This window comes from Sciurus vulgaris, assembly GCF_902686455.1.
Source record: "Sciurus vulgaris genome assembly, chromosome: 15".
Lineage (NCBI taxonomy): Eukaryota > Metazoa > Chordata > Mammalia > Rodentia > Sciuridae > Sciurus > Sciurus vulgaris.
Window position 1 is genome coordinate 54,988,118 of NC_136476.1, and position 22,825 is coordinate 55,010,942.

A 22,825-nucleotide genomic window follows, 5' to 3' on the forward strand; every position below is an offset into this window, starting at 1 on the left:
CAGCCCTGTTTATATTGTATTTTGAGACACAGTCTCACAGAGTTGCTTAGGGCCTTGCTAAGTTGCTAAGGTTGGCTTTGAACTTGTGATCTTCCTGCCTCAGCCTCCTGAGTCACTGGGATTACAGGTGTGCACCACTGCCTGTGGCTTCTCACTATATCTTAATGCATCGTTTATTCTCATATTAATGTATATGCTGATGCAAACAAGCTCTCATGGAATTTTATTTGTATATTAACAAAGTATACCAAAGTGAGACTTATCAAGATCTTTTTTAAAAAGAACAGTGAGGATGACCTTGCTGTACAGATTTTAAAACTAATAAAGCTACAATCATTAAAACAATACGATATTGGTGAAATATTGAACATATCAATGTAATCAAACAGAAAGGCCAAGAATAGATATTTGTAGCTGGGCACAGTGGTGCACACCTGTAATCCCAGTGACTCAAGAGGCTGACGCAGGAAGATCACAAGTTCAAAGTCAGCCTTAGCAACTTTGTGAGGCCCTAAGCAACTTAGCAAGAACCTGTCTCAAAATAAAACATAAAAAGGGCTCGAGATGTGGTTCAATGGAAAAGCCCCTCTGGATTAAATCCCAAGTACAAAAAATAAAGAAAGAAAGAATAAATACTTGCATGGAATTTAGAATGTGATAAACATGACATCCCAAAAAAGGAGGAGAAAAAACAATTATTCAAGAAGTCCTACTTGGGGTTGGGGGTGTGGCTTAGTGGTAGAGCACTTGTGTAGCATGTGTGAGGCACTGGGTTCAATTCTCAGCACCACATATAATAAATTAACTAAATAAAAGTTCATCAACAACTAAAAAATTTTTTTTGAAAATGAAGTCATACTTGGACATTAAGTATTTGGAAAAAAATACAGTCTTGATTCACACTGTGTTACAGAATTTAAATAAAAAAAACAAACCATAAAAGTGTAAACATATGGATGGTGTGTATCAGGTCCCAGATTGTAGAAAGATTTCCTAAGCACATAGGCAACAGGAAGAGCACAGCGGGACAGATGGCTATTTCATTATGTGAAAATATAAAGTTCCTATGGTCCAAACTCTTCACAAGCAAAGAAATTATCTCCTCTCCTTACTTGACAAGTATTGTTTCTTGGAAATAGAGTAGGAAAAACATCTACCTAATTACGAAAAATGTTTGCCAGGAATATGACAGACCAAGTGTTTTATGCACAATAAATGGAGATTTTTCTATTGTAAACAGTTTGCCTGTGAAATTATGTGAAACTTATAAAACACAGGGAAGGCTAATCAGTATAAATGATGGTGCAGGTGTTAAGACATTCTTTTTATTTAGCTGATTATCATCTCAATGGGGAACTTCTTAATCTTCATTAGGTGGGGATTTTTTTTTTTCCCTACTCCATTTCCAAGAAATGAGCAAAATAAAACACTTGTTAAGTAAGAGGAGAAACATTACATAGCAGCATCCTTTAAAAAGTGAAAAGTGGGGAAGAAGGGAAATTGCTATATTCCTCTACCACTCCCGAGGTTCCCACAAGATTTCCCGGAAAGGAGTAATGTGACTCTGTTTCTCTGGAGGTCCTAAAGGGAAAGCAGGTATCAGCCTGCTTTATGGCCTTCAGTGCCTCTGAGAAATGCCCTGAACATTGACTGCCCCCCACGACCTGACCCCCACCGGGCCTCCCACCAGAAGCAACCTGAAACATTTTGCAAGCGTTGCAAAATGGTCATATGTGTCTTATGCTTCAGCAAGGAGGTGTAGATTCTTGGAGTCCTCAGGTGACTTGAAATCGATTAGGAATGATAAAATCCAAAGTTGGAATATTAATTACTGCTTCTCTAGGACATAGAATTTTATGGAAAAATATTTTTGGTTTAATTTTATAGATCTGTATTTGCTTATATTAAATTTATAATAAATCAATACTAATAGTTAATGTCTCCAAAAGGAAATCTTCCAAGGCAGGTACACTCATTATCGTCCTTTTATGGATGAGGACACTGGCCTCTCACACCCATTGTCTCATATTGGATATGGGCTGGTGGTTTTCCAGGTAGGAGGCTGCAGAATACACACTTGTTAACATTATGCTGTTTTATATCCTTAACCCCTGCTGTTTTCATACAATGACATTGAGTAACCCAGTGTGTGGAGGGGTATTAGAAAAACATGTAGAAATGTTTTCCAACTTGTCCCTGTTAATGCTCTTTTAAGCATTAACTCTTAGCTCAGCAAAACCACAGATGTTATCAGCTTGTGTCTGATGAATTAGGTCAGAGCCCTGGGAGAGCTGAAAAGTCCTAGAATCAAGGGTAGCTCATATCTTTTCAGTTGTCCACTTACAGTACTCGTTGACCAAGAGCACTTACATGGGTGTTTTACAATATGTTCTAGATGCCGAGATAGGTGGGCATACTAGTGCTGACATTCAGATGTAGGAACCTCTGCGAGTCTTGTGGGTTGGGCATTCCCATGAAAGAGAGCTCTTTCTTTCTCAAAGCAGCCAGTTTCACGGTCAGGTGGCTCCAAATGTAAGAGAGACAGACTTCTCTTCCCTGTGACTCCCACCAACTAGTCCTAGTTGAAAACAAGTCTACCTGGTATGAAATAGTTCTCCAAAGAACTGGAACTGTGGTCTTCTCTTCTTTAGGCTAAACAACTGTTCTATCAATTGTTTCTCATAGATGTGTTTTTCTGAATTCTCACTTCCCTGATAGCTTTCTGAATGGACTCCAGTTTCAGAGTGACTCTCCCAGTTAGTGGCACCCTGAAAACAATCACAGTTCCATCAGTGATCAAAAAGGACCATGGGGGATGGGGGGTGCCCTTCTGAAATGCACCAAGAATGCTAGTGAAGTCCAAGATTGGGTTAATACTTTGGCAAGCCCAATCACACTGTTGTCTTGGGTGAAACTTGTGCTCAACTAAATACCGAACTAGTTTTCAAATGAATAGCTTTCAAGCCAAGTCCCCCAGTCCCATGCTTGTGCAATTGATTTTTTTGATCCTCAGTGCCACACTTCACATTAATCCCTGTTAAGTCATGTCGGTTTGGCCTGGTGTTCTGGCATGCTGAGATTTCATAGTCAGAGAATTGTGGAACTGAAAGGTTTATTTGTCGAGTTGCCAGCTGCAGTCATCTCCCTTTCTGTCAGGAAACGTCCTCTTCCCAAGACTCCCCCACTACTGGCCAGTTAATTTTCTTTCGCGTGATCCAGCTCTGGTCCTAATTCTTGGCAGAATTGTTCTCCCTAAGGTTAGAGACAACAATGGTTGCCTCCTGCAGATTCTTTTCTCTCTGCATCTCTCCTCTGTTCAGCCTGTTATCTCATTCCTTGGAGTCTCTAGGATAGCGATGGTTATATGGGTTGCTTTGCTCACTTTATTCTGTTCCTTTCAATTCTTCCTACACCCTCTTATATGTGTTCTTGGTGACTTCCTGTGCAGCCTTCTTCTAGATTCCAAGTTCCTCAATCTTTCCTCCCAATTTCTGCTGCTTGAAATATTCTAAATAACACCTTGAAGTTGTGTTGTTCACTATTCACTTTCTCTGACTTCAACTAAGGTATTGCTGCACATCATTGATAAAGATCGAGCCAAAAGGCCTGAGTTTCTCATTTGGAAATCAGGGTGTAGCTCAGTGGTAGAGCACTTGCCTAACATGTGCAAAACCCTGGGTTCAGTGCCCAACATGTGGGGGTGGGTGAGAAAAGAAAGAAATCAAAACTATTTTGAGTATAGGTCAATCAGTTTTGAATCCACCTAATGGCTCTGCCTTTGGCCTTCTCCTCAGGGGGATTATAGGAGAGATTATCAAATGCTTTACAAGAATGAAGGAATACTTCCATGTCCACAGGACCCTGGCTTACCAATCTGGAATCCTATCATCAAAGAAAAAAACTTGGTTGACTTTGACTTATTCTTGGTAACTCCATATTAGTTGTTCGTGATTGCTGCCTAAAAGCTCTCTGATCATCTCTTGTCTTAGATTTCTCCAAGAATTAATGACAAAGCGTACCAGTATGTGTTTTTCTGAATCCTCCATATTCATTGTCTGGGAAACTCGATAATTGAATATCTTTAGCTTCCTAATATTTCCTCCATTCCTTTATCTTGTGGGATGGCAATTGTTACCTTGTCCATGAGCCCCTAGATTCACCTGGAAAAGAATCCTAAACTCATTCAAAGTAGTCTGATACTCTTACCACTAGCTTTAGATTGTGACTTTCTTTTTTACTTATCTCTTCTATCCCTTCTGATTGGACCACCAGTTTCTACAGGTGAACTTCTCTTGGAACATTGCTAATTCCCCCTCTCTTCTACTAAATGCTGTTGTCATTTTAAAGCAAACTATATATTTGAAGTGCTGAATCATATATATCTTGTCGCACCAAGATTCTAGTTACTAATAAATGAATATTTCTCTTGCATTACATTTTCAGGGTTATTTGTTCATTTTGTGTACTTTATGATGTTGGTCTGTTGATAAATCTTAGTCTCTGAGCATTATTTCCAGCAATTTCCCTGATTGCTATTATGTATCTCTTCCTCAGCTACACAGAACATAGGCGGGAACTCCATCTATCTCAGGATTCTTACACATTTAACGGTCTAGAGGCTGACTTAAAGGGCCATTCAGACCAGGGGCAACATAGGATGCTAGGCTGGGAACGAGTGTATTTCATTCAGGAAGATCACATTCTGTTGCTCTAAATCATATAAGATTTTTCCTTGTCAAGTGCTACAGTTTGTCTTGATACAGTTCAGTCCAAGGGCTTCAACATTTACTCACACCAAGACAGTGATGAATCTTTCTACTCTTGAACAGAGTAAAGAAGGGTCAAGGGTTAAGTCACAGGGGTCAGAACTTCAGGGTTGTTCGACCTCCCACATTGTACAGATAGGAAGATTGAAAGCCGAGAGGAGCAAAGACTTGACCAATTCACACAATTATTTTGTTTTGTTTTACACTTGCAACACCTCTCATTTTCTTTCATGGGAATTTGGTGTTTGGGTAGTTCTAACAACTGTCAAGTTAACAGAACTTGGGGTGGAACACAGTCCTCCTCCTTCACTAAGTCCAGTTCTCTGTCTTCCTCATATCACAGCCTCTTTGCTACCATATTGAATTTTCAGCTGTTTAAAACACATGTAAACATTGTCTGGGTTGGGATCCCTAGATTTTAGAAGAAGAGATCTTGAAATGAGATGTCATCCTTTCCTGTGGGTTTTAATTAAATCCATAACAGCTGTCAGAGTGTTTGTTTTCAAGAAATGAGAAGATATACATGGCTTTTGTGGAAGAACTTTTCTAGAATATGTCATGTTTAATGTTTTTAGGGAGTCCCCAAATCGTCCTTCCTGACTGAGGAGAAGAGGGCTAGGCTGAAGACCAACCCTGTGAAGGTGCACTTTGCTGAGGAAGTGCTCGTCAGTGGACACAGCCAGGTGCGTCACTAGTCCACAGGACTGGAACTACTCTTGATGATGAAGCCAGGTGGTAGCAGTGCATGCCTGGAATGCCAACTACTTGGCAGGGTGTGAGGCAGAGGATCACAAGTTCGAGGCCAGCCTAAAGAATTTTGCAAGACCTTATCTAAAATTAAAATAAAAAGGACTGCAGATGGTAAGTAAGTGTATCCCTGAGCTCAGTTCCTAGTAACACACATATACACACACACATACACACACACACACAACACACACCACACAATAATAAATAAATAAACAACCAAATAAATAAGTAAAAATAAAAGAAAGGAAGAAACTACTTCTGATGAAACTGGTGAGTACCTTCTGGCACAGACTTTCTGAACCCTGGAATCCCACAGCATAGAGAGGATGCAGAGGGAGTACAGCACACTTGCTAGAGGCTTCGTGCACCCTCTCAGTCAGATGCCTGCAGACCCTGGACAAGGGTTGCTGGTGGAAGCTCTGGGCTATGGGTGGGACTAGGAAAGAAAGTCCTGGGTATAGCTCCTCATGTTCTGAGGCTGCTTTCTCCTGCCCATGAAATTTCAACAAACTTCAATAGTTAATTTCTCATTATGAACCTTCAAATTATTATTCCCTCTAGAGTGATATATGATAACAGTTTATGTTGATGTGGGGATTGCTTTTTTTTGTTTTTTCAGATCCATTATCTAAAGCCCATATTAAATGACCTAAACTTTTTATGTACATAATCCTAAATTATCACAATACTCTATAAGAGAAGTATTTTAACAAAAGAGGATGCAGAGGTTTAGAGAGATTAAGAGAATTAACCACTAAAATCACATAGTAAGAAAAGCCAGGATCCCAGGTCTGTGTGGTTTCATTTCTTCTGTTTTATTATACATGCTATCTAATCCTCATTGATACATAAAGACTCAGGGTTGGAGATTCGGAAGACCTTATTTGTAAAGGGAAAATGTTGGTTAAAGTTTGATTTTTTGATGTGCATTATTGGATAAAAGACTCAGTTATTTATAATTTACATAATGGTCTATAACTATTGCCAGTCTGAATTCAGCAACCAATATTAGATTTTTTATTTTCTAATTTATTTTTTGGTACTAAGCGATTGAACCCAGGATGTTTAACCACTAAGCTACTTCCGCAGCCCTGTTTAATTATTTTATTTAGAGTCAGGGTCTCAGTAAGTTGTTTAGGCGCCTTGCTAAGTTGCTGAGTCTGGTTTCGAACTTGCAATCCTCCAGCCTCAGCCTCCTAGCTGCTAGGATTACAGGCGTGTGCCATCACACCCTGCCCAACATTAGATTTTGAAACTTCGAAGTCAAAATTTATCCTTATCTGATCTTCTCACCACAGAGACCAACCAATTGTGGGGCTGGGGTAGGATCCCTGGCCCTTTAACAAAGGATCCAGGTGACGTGCTGTACATCTACAGAGCCTTTATTTTCTCTCTGTCCTGCCATTTAAAAAAACCTGAGAGAAAGGTCTGATGGACCATTCGTTAGACCTGAGAGAAAAGTGAATTTGTTCTGGAAGGAGCCAGTGAGTAGCCAAATAAATAATCTGAAAGGACCTCTGATGCTGTTGGTCAGCAATATTTGAGTCTCTGGGTGTCCATATTTGTGAAAGTGGATTGAATCTCTTTAGCAGATTAAGTTTAGGTTTGACAGGTGATTTCAAAGGCAGTGCACAGTGATGAGCTGTGGAGGTGAGAACCAGATAACAGGACAGGTAGAGAACAGGGGTCACCTCAAGCGTGGACCAGATCACCTGGATGATAATTTGTTAAAAGGGTCATGACCCCCCCCCCCCCATTCACTGGTGTCTGGACTGAGAAGACAGATAAGGACGAGGTCCAAGGCCTGAACTGACTGTCATCCTGGCTCAGAGTTTAGGTGGGTATGGGGAGTTAGAGGATCAGGGCTCTAGAAAGGTGTCTCTGAGAACACTTGCATGTTTGGGCACCAAGGGAAGACTTGGGGAGTCTGCATCAGCCACACGTGGCAGATACTGTAAAACAGACCTCATTGGGGCAACTTACCTGTTCATCCTTTCAAAGTGCTTAAAAGATGATAAAACTGATGGTTAAACTTTCCCTTGAAAAATGATAAGGCAGCTTCAGGGACACCCAGTCACTCTAGAAGGATCCAAAGTAGTAAACCAGCATCTGAAATGTGTTTGACTTTGCTCACAGTTTAAAGAAATGTCAGAAAAATATGAAGTGACACTTGGTACTTAGTGTCACTAAATGGAAAACTTAATGCTGAGAAAATAACTATACTCTGCTCTACCAGGTGCTTGGCTCAAACATTTTGGGAGGAAAAAAACACAACTTAATGACTGCCATAAAAGTGGCCCAGACTCCTGTTAATTTAGAATATAAAATAATTTAAATGCAAAAATCTATATATTTAAAGATATTTATAGTATTGATATTTTTAAAAAAAACCAAGAAATAGAAAAAATGCCAACTCTCCAGGGCAGAAGAATGATTTCATCAATTCTGATATTTCAACTCAATAGACTTAGAAGCTACTAAAAGTATAAACATTAAGCCCACATAAAATTGTATATAAAATATGTGTTGAGTAAAAAAAAAAATGAGCATAGAATTAGATATAGTCTGTTATTGAATCTCTCTAAAGCAATTGACAAATATAGGTAAAAATTTGAAACCTTAGAGAAAAGTAAATGATGATAGGTATGTGATATAATGGATGTTTTTTGTAAACCTGATAAGTCTGAATAATGAAGTACCAAGAAAAAAGTTTCCCCTGTGGGAAATCCAAAAATTAAGATTTCTAAGCTCCCAAAGCCAGAGAAGTGAGACGACAGCAGAGGTGAGCAAGTTGGAAACTCTTCGTTCTCATCAGGTGTGAAGTGGCTCTGGGCTATGACCACATCTCTTTTTTCTCCCCACAAAAACCTATGGTTTTAAAAAAATGGTGAACGGTTAGGATTGTGAGTCTTGCAGAGAAGATACAAGCACCCTTATATTTAGAAGACTCAAGATTCTCATCAGAAAAGACTGTCAGGGGTTTTAAAAACAATTAAAGGTGATAAACTTCTTTACCCAGGTGGGCTTTGTACCTAAACTCTTTGAAGAGAAGGGCAATTCTGATTCAAACCCTGGGCTCTAGAGGCTCACACTGGGTTCTAGAGGCTGCCAGCCTAAAGACCACCTTTTTGTGGGCTAAATTTTCAGAAATCACTTTTATGAAAACTGGTCCTGGGGGGATTCTCCAAAACCCTGCTCTGCCTCCTCACTCCAGGAATTCTGACTGGCGTAGGGTCATCAAACAGAAACCAGCCCTGTGTCTTATTCTCAAGAAGCCTGCAGGAGTGGCAAGAGTCCCTTAGAGATCTCACAAATCTGGGGTGCTGGTTGGGGTGAGTGGAGATGGAGGGGCATCCATCCCTCTGTCCTTCGGTGATGGTTCATTACAGGGAATGCGACAGTAAAATAACAGGGAGGCTCAGGCTAGGAAGCTGTCTACCCCCCCCGCCCCCATTCCACACCAACCCCCTCAATGCAGGGCTCAAGAATCTACAAAAAAAAAAAAAAAAAAAAACAATTTTGCAGAGCACATGTGGTGGTCTCGTTTGCCAAATTGGTCCCATAAGGGTGCCAACCCTGCAGAGAAATGCCAGCAACAGGCTATGCAGGGTTCCCTCTTCCCCACCATCCATCAGATCTAACAGCTCCCATGAGTGTCCATTGACAAAGCATAACTGCCTTTGGTGGAAATTCCCTAATGCCAAGAAAGCAACCTCTGACATGGTGAGGTTAGAGAGGTTCCTGCTCTTCAAACCAGATGGCCAAGGATTTGACGCACCCAGGGGCAGGAACATTGCGTCAGGGACACAAACACTACCCTGTATTTTCCAGGGAAATTCTCTGCTGTGTATGCCCAACGTGCTGAAGCTGTACTTAGAGAATGGACAGACCAAAGCTTTCAAGTTTGAAGCGAACACAACTGTGAAGGTAATAAGAGTAAACTTGAACCTCTTTCTCGGGAAAGTTTTGCTGGCTCTGAGGACCTGCAGCATCTTGCCCTGCATCTGCCTTGGTGCTCTCACAACCTCCATGGTCTGAGCACCTATGATAAGCCAGGCACTGTGTTCTCATTTAGTTGCACAACCACAGCAAGAATTCATGTCACCTCTTGGAAAGGAGGAAATTGGAACTCAGAGGTGAAGTGACTAGCCCAGGGTACTATCACAACCTCTGCCTCTTGTCTCCATTTGCTATTCAAATACAAGAGTAACTAAAAACCCAGGTAAAATAAGGGGACGGGCCCAAGCCCCCCACACATTCTGTTTTTGCCTTTAAAGTCAGTTTCAACTTGTACTTAACAAGCACCCACTGAGATGCTCTGGTAAAGGGGAGTCTTCTCTGACTTCAGGAGCCTGCAGTCTAGTTGAGGAGGGTGTATATTCTAGATTTTCCTAGGGCAAGATGAAATCAGGGCTATGAAGAGAGGGACAAGGTAGCGCTGTGTGTGCCAGGCGACGCACGTCCTTCCATGCTGCCCGGATGCCAGCCAAGGCTTGGGGAAGAAGCTGCTCCTGAACTGAGCTGTGAAGGGCAACTAAGATTTCAACACGGGCGGGCAGCAACCGGCGGTTGTGCAGGGGAGTACACATCAGTCCTGAGGAGCTGCATGAACAAATGCAGAGAGCAGGAAAATGGGGCATTGCCAGGCAATAGCAAACGGTTGTAGCAGGGCACAGGCTGTTTGCTGAGGGGATCACTGGGGGAGTGGGCTTGGAGGGCCTCAAGTACCAGGCAGCAGAGTTTGGATTTATCCAGAGACAATAAAGGATGACACCGATATAGCAAATGAACAAGGGAGGAAGTGGTGTAGTGAAGAAGCAACGTTATTCTATCATTAAAAACCATGTAAGAGTAAACATGGGGACTGGGGTCCTGGCTCAGTGGTAGAGCACTCGCCCAGTACATATGAGGCACTGGGTTCAGTCCTCAGTGCCACATAAAAATAATAAACTAAAAAAATTAAATTAAAAAAAAAAAAAGAGTAAACATGGAGCCCAACTCTTCTGGGAGTAGGGAAGAGCAGGTTCAGGTGGGCTGATGCAGCTGTAGATAATGGGCAGTAGCCAAAACACACTCTCACACATGCACAGACACACTCGCGCGCACACACACACACACACAGTAGACACAAACTTGAAATGGTTTGATACAGGCTCAGGGGAGCGAGAACATCCAGATGGGTGGCAAGGAAAGGCTTCCAGGGAACAGCAACCTATGTGGCAGACATGGAAAGGTAGATGGGCTTTTGACAGGAATGGACCAGGAATGGTGTGAAGATAGCATCCAGACATGGGCAGACACCCAGAGATGGACAAGTGTGGCAAGTACGTGAGGTTTGTGAGCAGGGGGCATTGGGAAAGTGGGTTAGCATTAATGCTTGAGAGCCTTGAATATTAAACTCAGGAGTTTGGATTTTGGTCCACAAGTCCTAGAGGGTCACTGAATGTTCTCGAACAAGGGAGGGAGGGAATGACCAAGGCTTAGACAAGTTCCTCTAGATCAGGATTCAGCAACCTTTCTGTAAAAGACCAGATAGAAAAACTTTTGCAATTACTCATCTCTGCCATCATAACAAGTGGGCATGGCTTCGTTCCCAGGAAGCTTTAATTACAAAAATAGGCAGTGGGTTGGACTTGGCTTGTGGGCTATGGTTTGCAAACCTCTGCTCTGGATGCAAGGTGGAAGACAGATGGGTAGTAGGAGGGTTCAGAGGACACCACCCTACAAAGCCAGAAGGAATGTGTGAGCTCAAGCCAGCAGAGATGTGGGAGTCTGGAGAAAGGCCAGGCAAGAGACAGGTTTCCATCATGACCAGCACAAAGCCTGGCACAACAGTAGGCCCTGAGTTACTGTTGTTGAGTTGCAGAAGCAGAAAGACTCTTCAGGACTTAGTCACTGGTTAGTCATGGAAAGGAAGGGAGCCAAGTAAAAAGGGGATTCGGAATCAGAGTCCTGAGGAGCAGTAGCACCTAAAGGCTTGGGACTTACTGAATTTCAGATTCTTGAGGACTCCTGTGATGAGTTGATGATGACAATTCATCAAGGGGAAGTTCACTGAGCATCTAGTAAGTGCCCAGCACAAGACAGGCAAGGTTCACATTCCCAGAGAGTTACCATCTATGTGCGGTAAAAGATAATAAGAAAACAAAACACGAGCAGTTAGCATATATTGAATACTTACCATCTGCCAGGTACTATTCTTAGTGCCTTATGCAGGGAAAATTAATTTAATATACAAACAATATTGTAGGCATCAATATTATTTCCATTTTACAGGTGAAAAACATGGAGGCATAAGTAAGCAATTTGTCCAGGGACACACAGCCAGTAAGTGCCAGTCTAGGTCTTGAACCCATTCACTTAACTTTGCTATACTACCTTGTACCAAAAAACATAGTTGTTTTAAGAAATTAATATTAAATAATGATGAGGGAAATAAAATGGCCCTGGAACAGAGAATAACTGGGATACAGAGGCCAGAGAGGGCCTCTCTGAAGAGGTGACATTTGAGCTGAATTCTGAAGGGAGAGAAGCAGCCTTATGAAGAGTAATAGAAAAGTGTGCAATGAGAGTGAACAATGTGTGAGTGCCCCGAGGCAATCACTGTGACAGAGGGAAAGCCACCATGGTGAACCAGGGGAGTGGGCTAGCAACTCTAAGATCTCAGCACAGCCATAATTATCATTCCATCCTGCCAGCCACTGTGAGAGGGTAGGCATCCTCCTCCTCCATTTCAACAGAGGAAGAACTGAGGTTGGAAATGTCAGGACAATTTCCCATAGTTATGTGTAAGGTGGGTGGTGGGAATCTGCCTGGAAAGCAGTTGACCATGCAGACTGGAGACTCCAGAGAGAATGAAGCCACAGACATTGAGGAGAGAGATAGACACCTCCACTGATGGCTTCAGCTTTGGAAGTCATGCAAAAGTGAGTGGCCATGTTGGGGGTGCTGGAGTCTAGGGCTCAGGGGAGCAGGATGAAGGGCCATGGAGAGCCTGACTCGCAGGAGCTAGAGCCCTACTGAATTGGCAGCACAGGCTTTTGCTTCCCTGGTTGCACTGGGAAGCAATGAGGCACAGGAAAGTCCTTCCTGCTCCTCGGGTGACTCTGTGACTTTCTCTGCCTGCTAGGACATCATCCTCACTGTAAAGGAGAAGCTGTCGATCCGAAGTATTGAGTACTTTGCCCTGGCCCTGGAAGAGCAGTACAACGTCTCACGTCTGCACCTACTGCATGAGGAGGAGCTCATCCAGCAGGTAGGGAGGACGAAGCTTGCTCCTGGGAGGCCTGGGCCAGCTGCATGCCTCAGCCAGAACCTTCTGGGCAGTACTCAGCACTTCTTCAGCTTTGATATACTTTCTCTGCCCCAGGAAGCTCAGAGTTTTCTCAGCCTGGAGATAATAGGATGAGAAACAGGCCTGATTTTTATCTGCTCCTATGAGGTAGGCAGGGCACAGATTTAAGGTCCCCATTTTACCAATACAGAGATAGAGACATGGAGAGCTAAAGTGATTACCACTCACTCAAGGTAACCCAGCTGATAGAGCCCCGGCTTTTGCTTCCAGGCTCTTACGAGCTTCCCCTCTACCTGCTGCATTGAGCTGTTAGGGAAGCACTGGTTTGCTGTGTCCAAGCCTTTTTTGGTGGGACTTACGCCACTGAGATGGGCCTGATGTCAGGACAGGGCAACACAGCTGGTCCTGGGCACCATTCAGCTGTTCAGCCAACCAGTTATTTGTTGTACCCACTTTCTAAAGCCAAACACAGATCCCTTGGTCGGTTCAACATATCCTTGCTGAGTGTGGAAGATGGAAAGGAGTTGAACCATCAGAAAGGGAAGGGGACTTTTAAGCAGGGGGCCAGCAAGAGTAAGGCCTGGCCTCAGGGGAGCCACTCTGCGTATTCCTCATTGCAGGCGAGTTCTGGCCCTATCCCTGTCCCATTAGAAAGTTTGCTGCTTGCAAACTCCTTTTCAGATTATTCATATTGCATTCGCATGAAAAAGAAAATCAAATTTAATCCCTAAGATAGTTTAAGTGAAAAAATAAGGTGCAGAATGGTATTAGACCGTTTTATTTATTGGAAAAGAATCTACATGTATCAATGCACACATATCCATGGACTACCTCTGGAGGCACTTTAGGAATTGGAAAGGGAAACTGGGAGATGGGTCATTGGGAAACATCGCTCTTTTGAACTTTTTATTTTTTGTACCCATGGGAAAAGGAGTCAGATCAGGAATGGAAGGTCACTGACTATCTTGGGTAACACTCAGATAGAAACTGGGGGCCATCTTTCATTGTCTTTTTTCTTTTTGAAGTTGTTTTGTGGAATAGCTACAAGTTCAAGGGCAGCTAGAAGATTAACAGTATCTTCTTTACTCTTGGCAGGTGGTAGAAAAGGGAGGAGTCACATGACTCCCGCTGCCTCTTCAGGGTGTGCTTTGTCCCCAAGGATCCCCTGGACCTCCTAAAAGAAGACCCTGTGGCCTTTGAGTACCTCTATCTGCAGGTGACTGGGTCTGTGCTTCCTGAAATAATGGTGGTTGTCCTCAAAGATGGCACATTGGGTTATTCTGAACATGAGCTCCAGGCAATGAAGCAACTCTAGTAGGGATTACCTTTTTCTGAAGGAGAATGGGCCTGATTATCCCTCAGAATTCCCTTTCCTGTTACTGAGTTGCTGTAATAGGAGATTTGCAGTATAATAATGAAATTTAGGCTTAGTCCTGAATGTGGATGATACATTTTCTAAATCCATTTACAGATTGTTATCATTTCAGTTTTTATTGCTAAATGGGGCTTTAGTGCTTCAAAGCCTCATTTTAGAGATGATGAAACTGAGTCTTAGTAAGGTCATGTGGATGGGGGTGGGGGGGACCGACTTAGTGGAAGAGCCAAAACCTAGTTCCTTGACTCTTAGTCTTTTCCTCCCTTCTGCTGACCCTTAGGTGACATTTATTACATCATTCTCATTTGTATGGAAAGAATCTTTTGAGGCATCAGCTTTCTACAGAACAGATAACCTAGACAAAGTGGATCAACTTGCCCAAAGTCTTACAGAAATAGTAGCAGAAAATAATAATAGCAATTATATTGTCAGTGCTCTCTGTTTACATATTATATATCTCTTATCTGCTTTCATATACCTTATCTTTTTTAAGCCTTACAGAAACCACGTAAGGTAGATTTGACTGTCTCTATTTAGCAGTGGATGACACCAATGCTCAGAGAGTCTTGGTAACTTAACCAAGGTCACACAGCCAAGAACTGCCAGAGTCAAGCCTCAAAGCTCAGCTCCTGGTCCTGTTGCCTTTCACCAGAAAGAACTAGGAGACACAATATGCCTGTTCTTGTTTTCCAACTACTCTAACTAATCTCTTCTAGAGCTGCAGTGATGTGCTCCAGGAGCGTTTTGCTGTGGAAATGAAATGCAGCTCTGCACTCCGGCTCGCAGCCCTACACATCCAGGAGCGGATCTACGCATGCGCCCAGCCACAGAAGATCTCTTTGAAGTACATTGAGTGAGTGACGGGGACAGCTGCTGTGCTGCATTTGTGACTCTGCAGGTGGCCAGACTTCACAGGAAACTGATATTCACCCACCTGCCTGTCCGTCCTCATCCTCATCTTTCCATCCATTTCCCTCTGAACCCTTTTCTACCGAGCCTGACTCACCCGGCTGTCAGAACCCAGCTGTTCCCTCTGGGTCAGAAGACAACTCCAAAGAATTCCCTTGTACATTCCCAGTTCCTGGAAAGATGTTCTGGTCAATCAGCAACTTCAATGTGAAGCTTTTTCCAAAGGCAGAAATGCCTCAGAATTTAATTCTTTCTGGGGTATAAACCAAATCCTATTGCATTATACCCCCAGTCGGCATTTTCAAGTCCTAGGATCTCAATACCTCCTGATTCCAAGCTTAGAATCTCTCTGAGTAGAAACACCCAGGTTTGCCAAGCCCCTGCCACCAAATCTCAGCTCTATCCTGCCTTGGCATCGAAATCATACAGGGAAATGATATTTTAAAAACAGAATAGATTCTTGCTCTTACCCCCTATGTACTAGTCAAAACTCTAGGGTAGAGGGGTCTGAGGTGCTGTACTTTTAACAAATTGTGGGGAATTTTGGGGCTGCTAGGCTAACACGGTTCTGAAGCTTGACTTTGAGGATTCACAGGTACTTCTTGGTTGCCCCAACTAATGTTTGGGCTGGGAATATTAGCTTAGTGGTAAAGCACTTGCCTAGCATGTTTGGGGACCTGTTTCTAATTCCCTAGATTGGTTAAAAAAAAATACATTATACATGATCATGTCACACATGTCACATGTTATCTTGAAAACGATCGAGAACTTCTGCTCTGATTAATGGAGTATCACACCACACCAAGCCAAGAGTCATCTGCTGCCAGAATGGTCAATGGAATTTGATTCCTGAATGTCTGTGGTGGTTTGTGTGGAGTATGTGTATTGATGTATGTCTGCTGGGGGGAAGCATACATGCACGCACACATACACACACACACTCCTTCTGCTGGAGAAGCAGGCTTATAATTGCTGAATTATGGGAACAATGAGTACTGAGTGAAATGTAATTATGCTCTTCATTAAAGCCAAGTACACTGTCCAAAAGGGCCTGCTTGTCTCCAATGTCTCGTGGCAGGAAAGACTGGGGAATAGAGAACTTTATATCTCCAACTTTACTCCGAAACATGAAAGGCAAAGACATCAAGAAAGCCATTAGTTTCCACATGAAGAGGAACCAGAATTTGCTGGAACCCCGACAGAAGGTAGTGCTACTGCAGCCTCTGCCCACCCCACCCAGCTGTCTGTTGTGAGCCTCAGGGAAAACATTTTCAACTTGCCTGGATTTTAGGCAAGAGTAACTCTGACTTCAACAATCTTTTTTTTTTTTTTTTTTCCTATTTCAGCAAACTTATTTCTGCGGCTCAGCTACGTTTAAATTATCTACAGATCCTTGGGGAGCTCAAGACATATGGTGGGAAATCTTTAATGCTACTTTAATGGTATGTATCAGAAAACTGTGGAATTCTACTCACATATAGTCCTCTGCAAATCAGTGTGTCCTGAGACCTCTGCCATGTACTAGAATTTGTCCAGGGAGCTAAATATCATGCCATAGGCAAGTATATATCATGCCCTTGCTTGGGATCAGCCCTGTGGAAGATGCTGGGGGAGGTGGAGCTGAATCATCCTGCCCTCAAGGAGGAAACAAGCTACCCAGCAAGACAGAGCAAACCATGAGACAGGCAGAGGGCTGTCACACCACTGCTAAAGTAGGGTGTGTCAGGAAGGAAAAGGCATTAAGGACAGGTGAGAAGGTTGCATGGGGCCGGAGGTCGGTGTAGTGGAAAGGCATTCTGAGTGAAGGGTATTATAAGCAGTGTACTCTGAAGCTTTGGGCACATAAAGGTGAAGAGAAAAAATTGGGACTCATGAAGGAGAAATAGGAATGTTAGACTGACTGCTGGGGTGGGACCCTGATTGTTCAGAAGAAGGGAAGAACTGAGTGGTAGGCATAAGAGAAGCAGAAGAGCCCTCTGCTCTGAGCCATTTCTTCCTCTGGCTTCTTCTTGGTGCCTAGGCCTAGAGTTGGTGCTTTCAACAGTCAGCATCTGGGGGTGTGGTTGAAGGGAGTCTCCCCACCACACAGTCAGTCCCAGAACTCTCCAGAACAAAGCCAATTAGCCGCTAGAGTGTTTTTGTTTATTGTTTTGTGTGTGTGCACTGTTGTTTTCTTTTAATATCAACAAACTGCTTTCAGAGGATTTGATTTGCCTCTCAGTTATTTTCAGTGATGGATCCATTTAATCAGACAGCTGACTGCAACATAGAAGGAAGAAGAGAACCAATGTTTTGAGAGAAAGGAAGAGTGTGAGGTAGTTAGGGAAAGCAGGGAAATGGATGGAGTTTTTGTGTAAGTAGAAGGCCCCAAAGGTGGGAAAAAGTTCAGTCACTGAAAGGAAGGTTTTAAAGGTACAAGAAAAACTTCCCAAAGTTTCCAAGAGCAGTTCTATCTCCAGTCTCTCTTTAACTTTCTTGTTTAAAGAAAGAACTGGTAATGGGAAAAGCAGCCAGTCACATACAATGGCTCACGGTGCTTGCAAATATACAAATATAGGTAGATACAGACCCTCTTGTCAGGAACTTAAAATGGAATATAAAACTTGAATGGAATATAAAACTATTGTAGAAATAGTTAGAAGAAGCCATACATGCCCAGTGTGATCAGAGAAGCCCAGGGGGAATAGTGTGGGAACAATGTGGAAGAAAGAAGCTGTTCTCGGAGGAGGCTGAGACCAGGCAGATGCTTTCTGTAGACAGTAAGTTTTGATGTAAACTTTTAAAGGAGGATCAGGATTTCAATAGGTAACAACAGCAGAGAAGAGATTCCTAGAGAAGGAGACAGCATGAACACAGGCACAGAGGTAGGAAGTACAGATTGCGTTTATGGAGCAGGTAACAGCCCTCTACTGAAAGGGGTCTTATGGGAAATTTTTTGTTTTTGTTTTTTGGTACCAGGGATTGAACCCAGGGGTGCTTAACCACTAAGCCACATCCCTGGGTCTTTTTAAATATTTTATTTAGAGACAGGGTTTGACTGAGTTGCTTAGTGACTCTGTAAGTTGCTGAGGCTGGGTTTGAACTTACGATCCTCCTGCCTCAGCTTCCTGAGCCACTGGGATTACAGGTGTGCACCCACCACACCCTGCTAATTTTTTTTTTTTTTTAATTTGGCTGTAGGCAGAGTCTATACTCAGAAATAGTCTCTGGGAGTGATAGTGAAGACCTAAAGTAGGAATCAAGGCGGTTGCAGAGGGAGGTCTCATTTCTTCAATGAGGACTGTATTTTCACTAGCTTGCGAATGCAAACTAATACCCCTTCCTCCCTTCTGCAGTTACAGGACAGAGAATCCTACATTGCCATTCTAGTTGGAGCCAAATATGGGATTAGTCAAATTATCAATAGCAAACTCAACATCATGTCCACGTTGGCCGAGTTTGCCAGCATCAGCCGTGTAGAGCTGACGGAAGAGTCTGAGAAAGTGAGCATGGTCAAAGTGTATCTTCAGGACATTAAGGTAACTCAGGGGAAGAGATTCTGAATCCAGCTCCTGGAATTGGGGGCTAAATTATTCTAGGATCATTTATATGAATTTCAAGCAGTAACAAAATCTAATATTCAACATCTGCTTTTGAGGATGGATTATCCATCTTCTCCCATCAAATGGCAAGGAGTGAACAGGGCACATTAGTCTGAGAAGGTCCTAAAATGATTCTTGTTTGTTTGTTTTATATAAAAAACAGATTTATTTCTTGTAGTTCTGGCCTCTGGGAAGAGATTGCCGAGAGAGGGAGGGAGGGGAGTAGAGTAGAAGAGGTTGTTTGTTCTTGTATAAACTGAGATGGATCATGTGCTTTCTGGATGAGTTCTGGACCCAAAGTCTGTTGGGTTCAGTAAAGGTAGATGGGAACACCAGAGTATTTCATCACATGCATGGGACCAGAATGGCTGCCCAAGAGTTTTGAGTGGTAGAAACTAAAATGGGTAAATAGTTCAGAGTACCTCCTGAGCCTCTCTGGAAGGTCCTACACTTACTCTTCCTTCTTTTGATTTAATCCAGTATGCTCAAGAATTGTGCTTTATTCTTCTTATCGCCGCGCCCTCATTCTGCTATTTGTTCTTGCTCTGTTTCTTTTTCTAGGTCAGGTCTCGAAGGGACCCCATGGTGTGAATGAGCTGGGTGGAGCCAGGGCTGGGGTAGGGGATGGAGGAAGAGACATAGTGTAAATGTAGTAGGTACCCCACTGTGCGGGGGCGATTGTGTATGTGCGTACACAAAGTCTTTTGGAGCCTGATTGGTGTGAATGTCAGTGGACCGTGGCTAGGCTTATGTGATATTTCTCTTTGGCCCCACATGACCTTGTTTCCCTTGCCCTTTTCTAAGCAAAAGATTTCTCTTTGCCTTCAAAGGTCCTGTCGTTGCTGCTAGAGTCTAACAGTGCAAAAGACCTAGCCTGCCTGATTGCTGGGTACTACAGGCTGTTTGTTGATCCAGTTACCTCCATTTTCCTCTGGCCTGGAAACAAACAAGTGCACCGTGTGTCTGCTGAAGAAGGTGAGGTGCTGATTCTTTCCCCAGGAAGGACAGGCCCATTTCCCCAGCCTTGTAGGTAAGGGCAGCCCAAAGGGTGGTAGTGAATTGAATTGAGCCCAGACTTCAACTCAAGGTGATTAGAGGTATTTCTCCACTTATTTCCCAAGTGAACAGTTCATCTTTCCCAAATAAGTTTTCTGTGTACCTGAAATTCTCTTAAAGCAAGGAATGCTACTGCTCTGCTTCTCCATAGTAGTTGCTGAAATCATCTCTAAGATCCACTGCATTTTATCATCATTTCTCAGCAAAAGGAAGTGTCACTTATGTGTTGAGAAAGTAGATTGGCCTGGTTCCCCTCCAGGCCTCTGCACCTTTTTCATTTTCTTGAATGACAATAGAAATTCTCCACCTTCCATGTTTACAAGAGATAGCTGGAGACAAAAGAGACCAGATATGGTATCATGTAAGGAATGAAGGAGTGGAGGGCAGGTGAGACACACAGGCTCCCCAGCCAGCTCCCAGCCTCCAGCGTCCATCAGACTTTCTGGGGTCAGCACTGTTGTATCCGGGCAGCATTTTCCCAGTGCTGTGCTGATAAACGTTTAACAACTGTCTCTGCAGGAGAAAAACCCTGACTTGAAGCAGCTGCCTAAGTATGTGGTATAAACACTCCCATCATGGCCAATTTCAAGCCCCCACATGATGTTATGGAATGTGGAGATGGGAAGAGGTGTTCTTCATCATATAGTGTTTCCACCACATGGGTAAAGCAGGTGTAAATCATCTCAAGAGAATAGATAATAGTAAAATAAAGTAAAATGCAGTCATCCCATGTTATCTTTGGGGCATGGGTTCCAGAACCCCCTAGGGATCCCAAATCCACAGATGTTCAAATCCCTCCTGTAAAATGGGTTAGAATTGATATATAAATTCTGGAGGGGGCAATATCTGAAATAGATCTTGAAGAACATGCTGGAGTTAACCAGGTCAAAAAGGAGGAGCAATCATTTGAGGAGAGGGAACATGGAGGCAGGAACACCGGGCAAGGCGGTGGTCTGCGAGAAGCTCTGTGTGTAGCTGGAGTGTGGTGAGGAAGTTGGCAGCAGGCAACCAGGCTGTTTAGGAGGGATCCATTCATACTGTGAGGAGTGTGACAGGTACCCCTTGGGAGAGACCAGGCCATACTGTGAGGAGAGCAACAGACTATGGAAGAAGTGTCAGGGCAGACCAGGCTGCTGAGGAAGGGTCAGGCCATACTGACCTACTTCCTGCAACTGGCCCCACCTCCTGAAGTTCCTCCACCTCCAGTGCACCACCAACTGGGGGCCAAGCCTTTGAAACCTGAGCCTTGGGGGAACATTTAAGATCCAACCAAACCATAACAGGGTGTGTGTGAGGAGGAGGCTGAGAAGGACCAGAGCCACACTGTGAGAAGGACGAGTAAACTGTGGAAGGGGGTGCCTCGACTGTGAGAGAGAGCACAGAGGCTGCTGAGGCCAGCAGCGGGTCAGGTCCACCCTGTGACAGGGGCAGCAAGGCCATGCATGAGAATCTTTAACTCCTGTGGGAGAGCTTCAGCCCTTCTATGAGAGGGCATGGTGAGATGTAATCAGAGAGAAGTTCTAGAAAGATCACTTGCCGGCTATGGGAGAGAGACCGCAGACCTGGCTCAGTGTCCCTGCGCCACCATGAAGACCACCTGCAGCTGGATGAATTTCCACTGCCCTGAAAGGCCCACAGCACCAATGGGCCCCAAGGCCAGGCTTCAGAATGGTGCCAGGCTAGCCTCAGAATCCCCATGAAATTGCTAAAAATAGATTCTCAGGTTCCACTCCCTAGAGACTTGACTCAGTGCAACAGGGGTAGGACTGAAGATATTTTTTTATGCTTTAAATATAATTCCCCGGTTGGTTTTGATGCTCAAATAGGACAGAGTAAGACTTGAGGGAGGGGCTTGGCAAGCCTGGGTGCTGCTGCCCATGGCAAAGTAAAATCCAATTCAATACCCACCATGTTTCCATGAACGGATAGGCCTCTTTAGAAGGGAGTGTGGGCTAATCATCTCTCCTTAGGTGGCTCAGACAAATGTGGGCACAGTTGGCCCAAAAGTGTGGGGAAAAGCCGGAATTGGGGATCCTGTGTCAGTCAGTGCAGTAGGATTTGAGCCAGTCCCCTTCCGAACCCCCTGGAGGCGTGTCCTCCTGGATGAGGCAGGGGTCACACAGGCAACTGCCAGTCCTGGAGGCTGTTTTGTAACTCTGTCCCCTGTGTTGCAGGCTACGAGTCCAGGGCCTGCAGTGACTCGGAGGAGTCCTCCGAAGTGGACTGTGTGCTGGAGCCTCTCTCTGACAGATGCCTGGTGAAGCTGGGCCCCTGCAGAATGCCTGTCAAAGAGGACCAGCCTCCCGGGGACAGCCCCACTCCAGAGCAGGCCCGGAGGGCTGCGAGCACCTGCGGGGCTGGCAGCACCACCGACAGTGCCGAGTCTGAAGCATCCGACTCAGCCAACACTGAGAGCCGGGGCTGCAGGACCAGTGGCTCGAGCGAGTCTGTGGATGCCCTGGAAGAGGATGACTTGGACGCCTGCTCCTCCAGCAGGTCTGGTTTCTTCCGCTTTGGCTCGTCAGGCTTCCCGGAAGGTCTAGATTCTGACAGCCTGGAGGAGAGGAACAGGATTGAAGCCAGTGGTTTCCTCTGTCTCCTGGACCTGGCCCAGAGTGCCAGTGCTCAGTGCCAGAAGACAGAGTGTGCCCGGCGGTCAGCTTCTGACACCTGCAGCTGGGGGCCAGAACTGAGTGTGGGCAGGGTGGACCCCAGGCTGTATGAGGGCAGCCGGGACAACTACTACAGCCTGTGTTCCAGTGTCTCCCCAGCCAGCCGCCTGAGTGACAGTTCAGAGAGCACAGCTTCCCGGCAGGGAGGAACCCCACCAGCCTGGGGCCAGCAGGGCTGGACTGAGCCCCAGCCCAACTCCACACTGGAAGCCCCGGCCCTGCACCCGCCACTGGCCTTTGAGGATGGCAGCTCTGATGAAGAATACTATGATGCAGCTGATAAGCTCACACCCCCAGACATGCTCTCAGGTGAGGCCCCACCCCCAACAGGTCTGCAGGCTCCGCAGGCAGCTGCTAAGGGGCTGGGGCCAAGCTTGAGAGGACAACACATGGGTAAGATGGGGTCCTTGTCCACTTTCAAG

General features: G+C 44.4%; 1 protein-coding gene across 1 annotated transcript in view; it reads left to right on the forward strand.

Annotated features, from left to right (window-relative positions):
* Positions 1–22,825, forward strand: part of LOC306644888 (FERM and PDZ domain-containing protein 1-like) — a gene marked incomplete at its 5' end in the record, with an annotated part of 38,190 nt that overhangs the window by 9,559 nt on the left and 5,806 nt on the right. Inside the window, 13 exon segments of the mRNA XM_079112149.1 lie at positions 5,342–5,449; positions 9,348–9,443; positions 12,646–12,771; positions 13,906–13,914; positions 13,916–14,026; positions 14,902–15,038; positions 16,173–16,299; positions 16,441–16,443; positions 16,445–16,514; positions 16,517–16,536; positions 18,430–18,612; positions 19,506–19,650; positions 21,906–22,712. Coding sequence (XP_078968275.1) covers positions 5,342–5,449; positions 9,348–9,443; positions 12,646–12,771; positions 13,906–13,914; positions 13,916–14,026; positions 14,902–15,038; positions 16,173–16,299; positions 16,441–16,443; positions 16,445–16,514; positions 16,517–16,536; positions 18,430–18,612; positions 19,506–19,650; positions 21,906–22,712 — 1,942 coding nt within the window.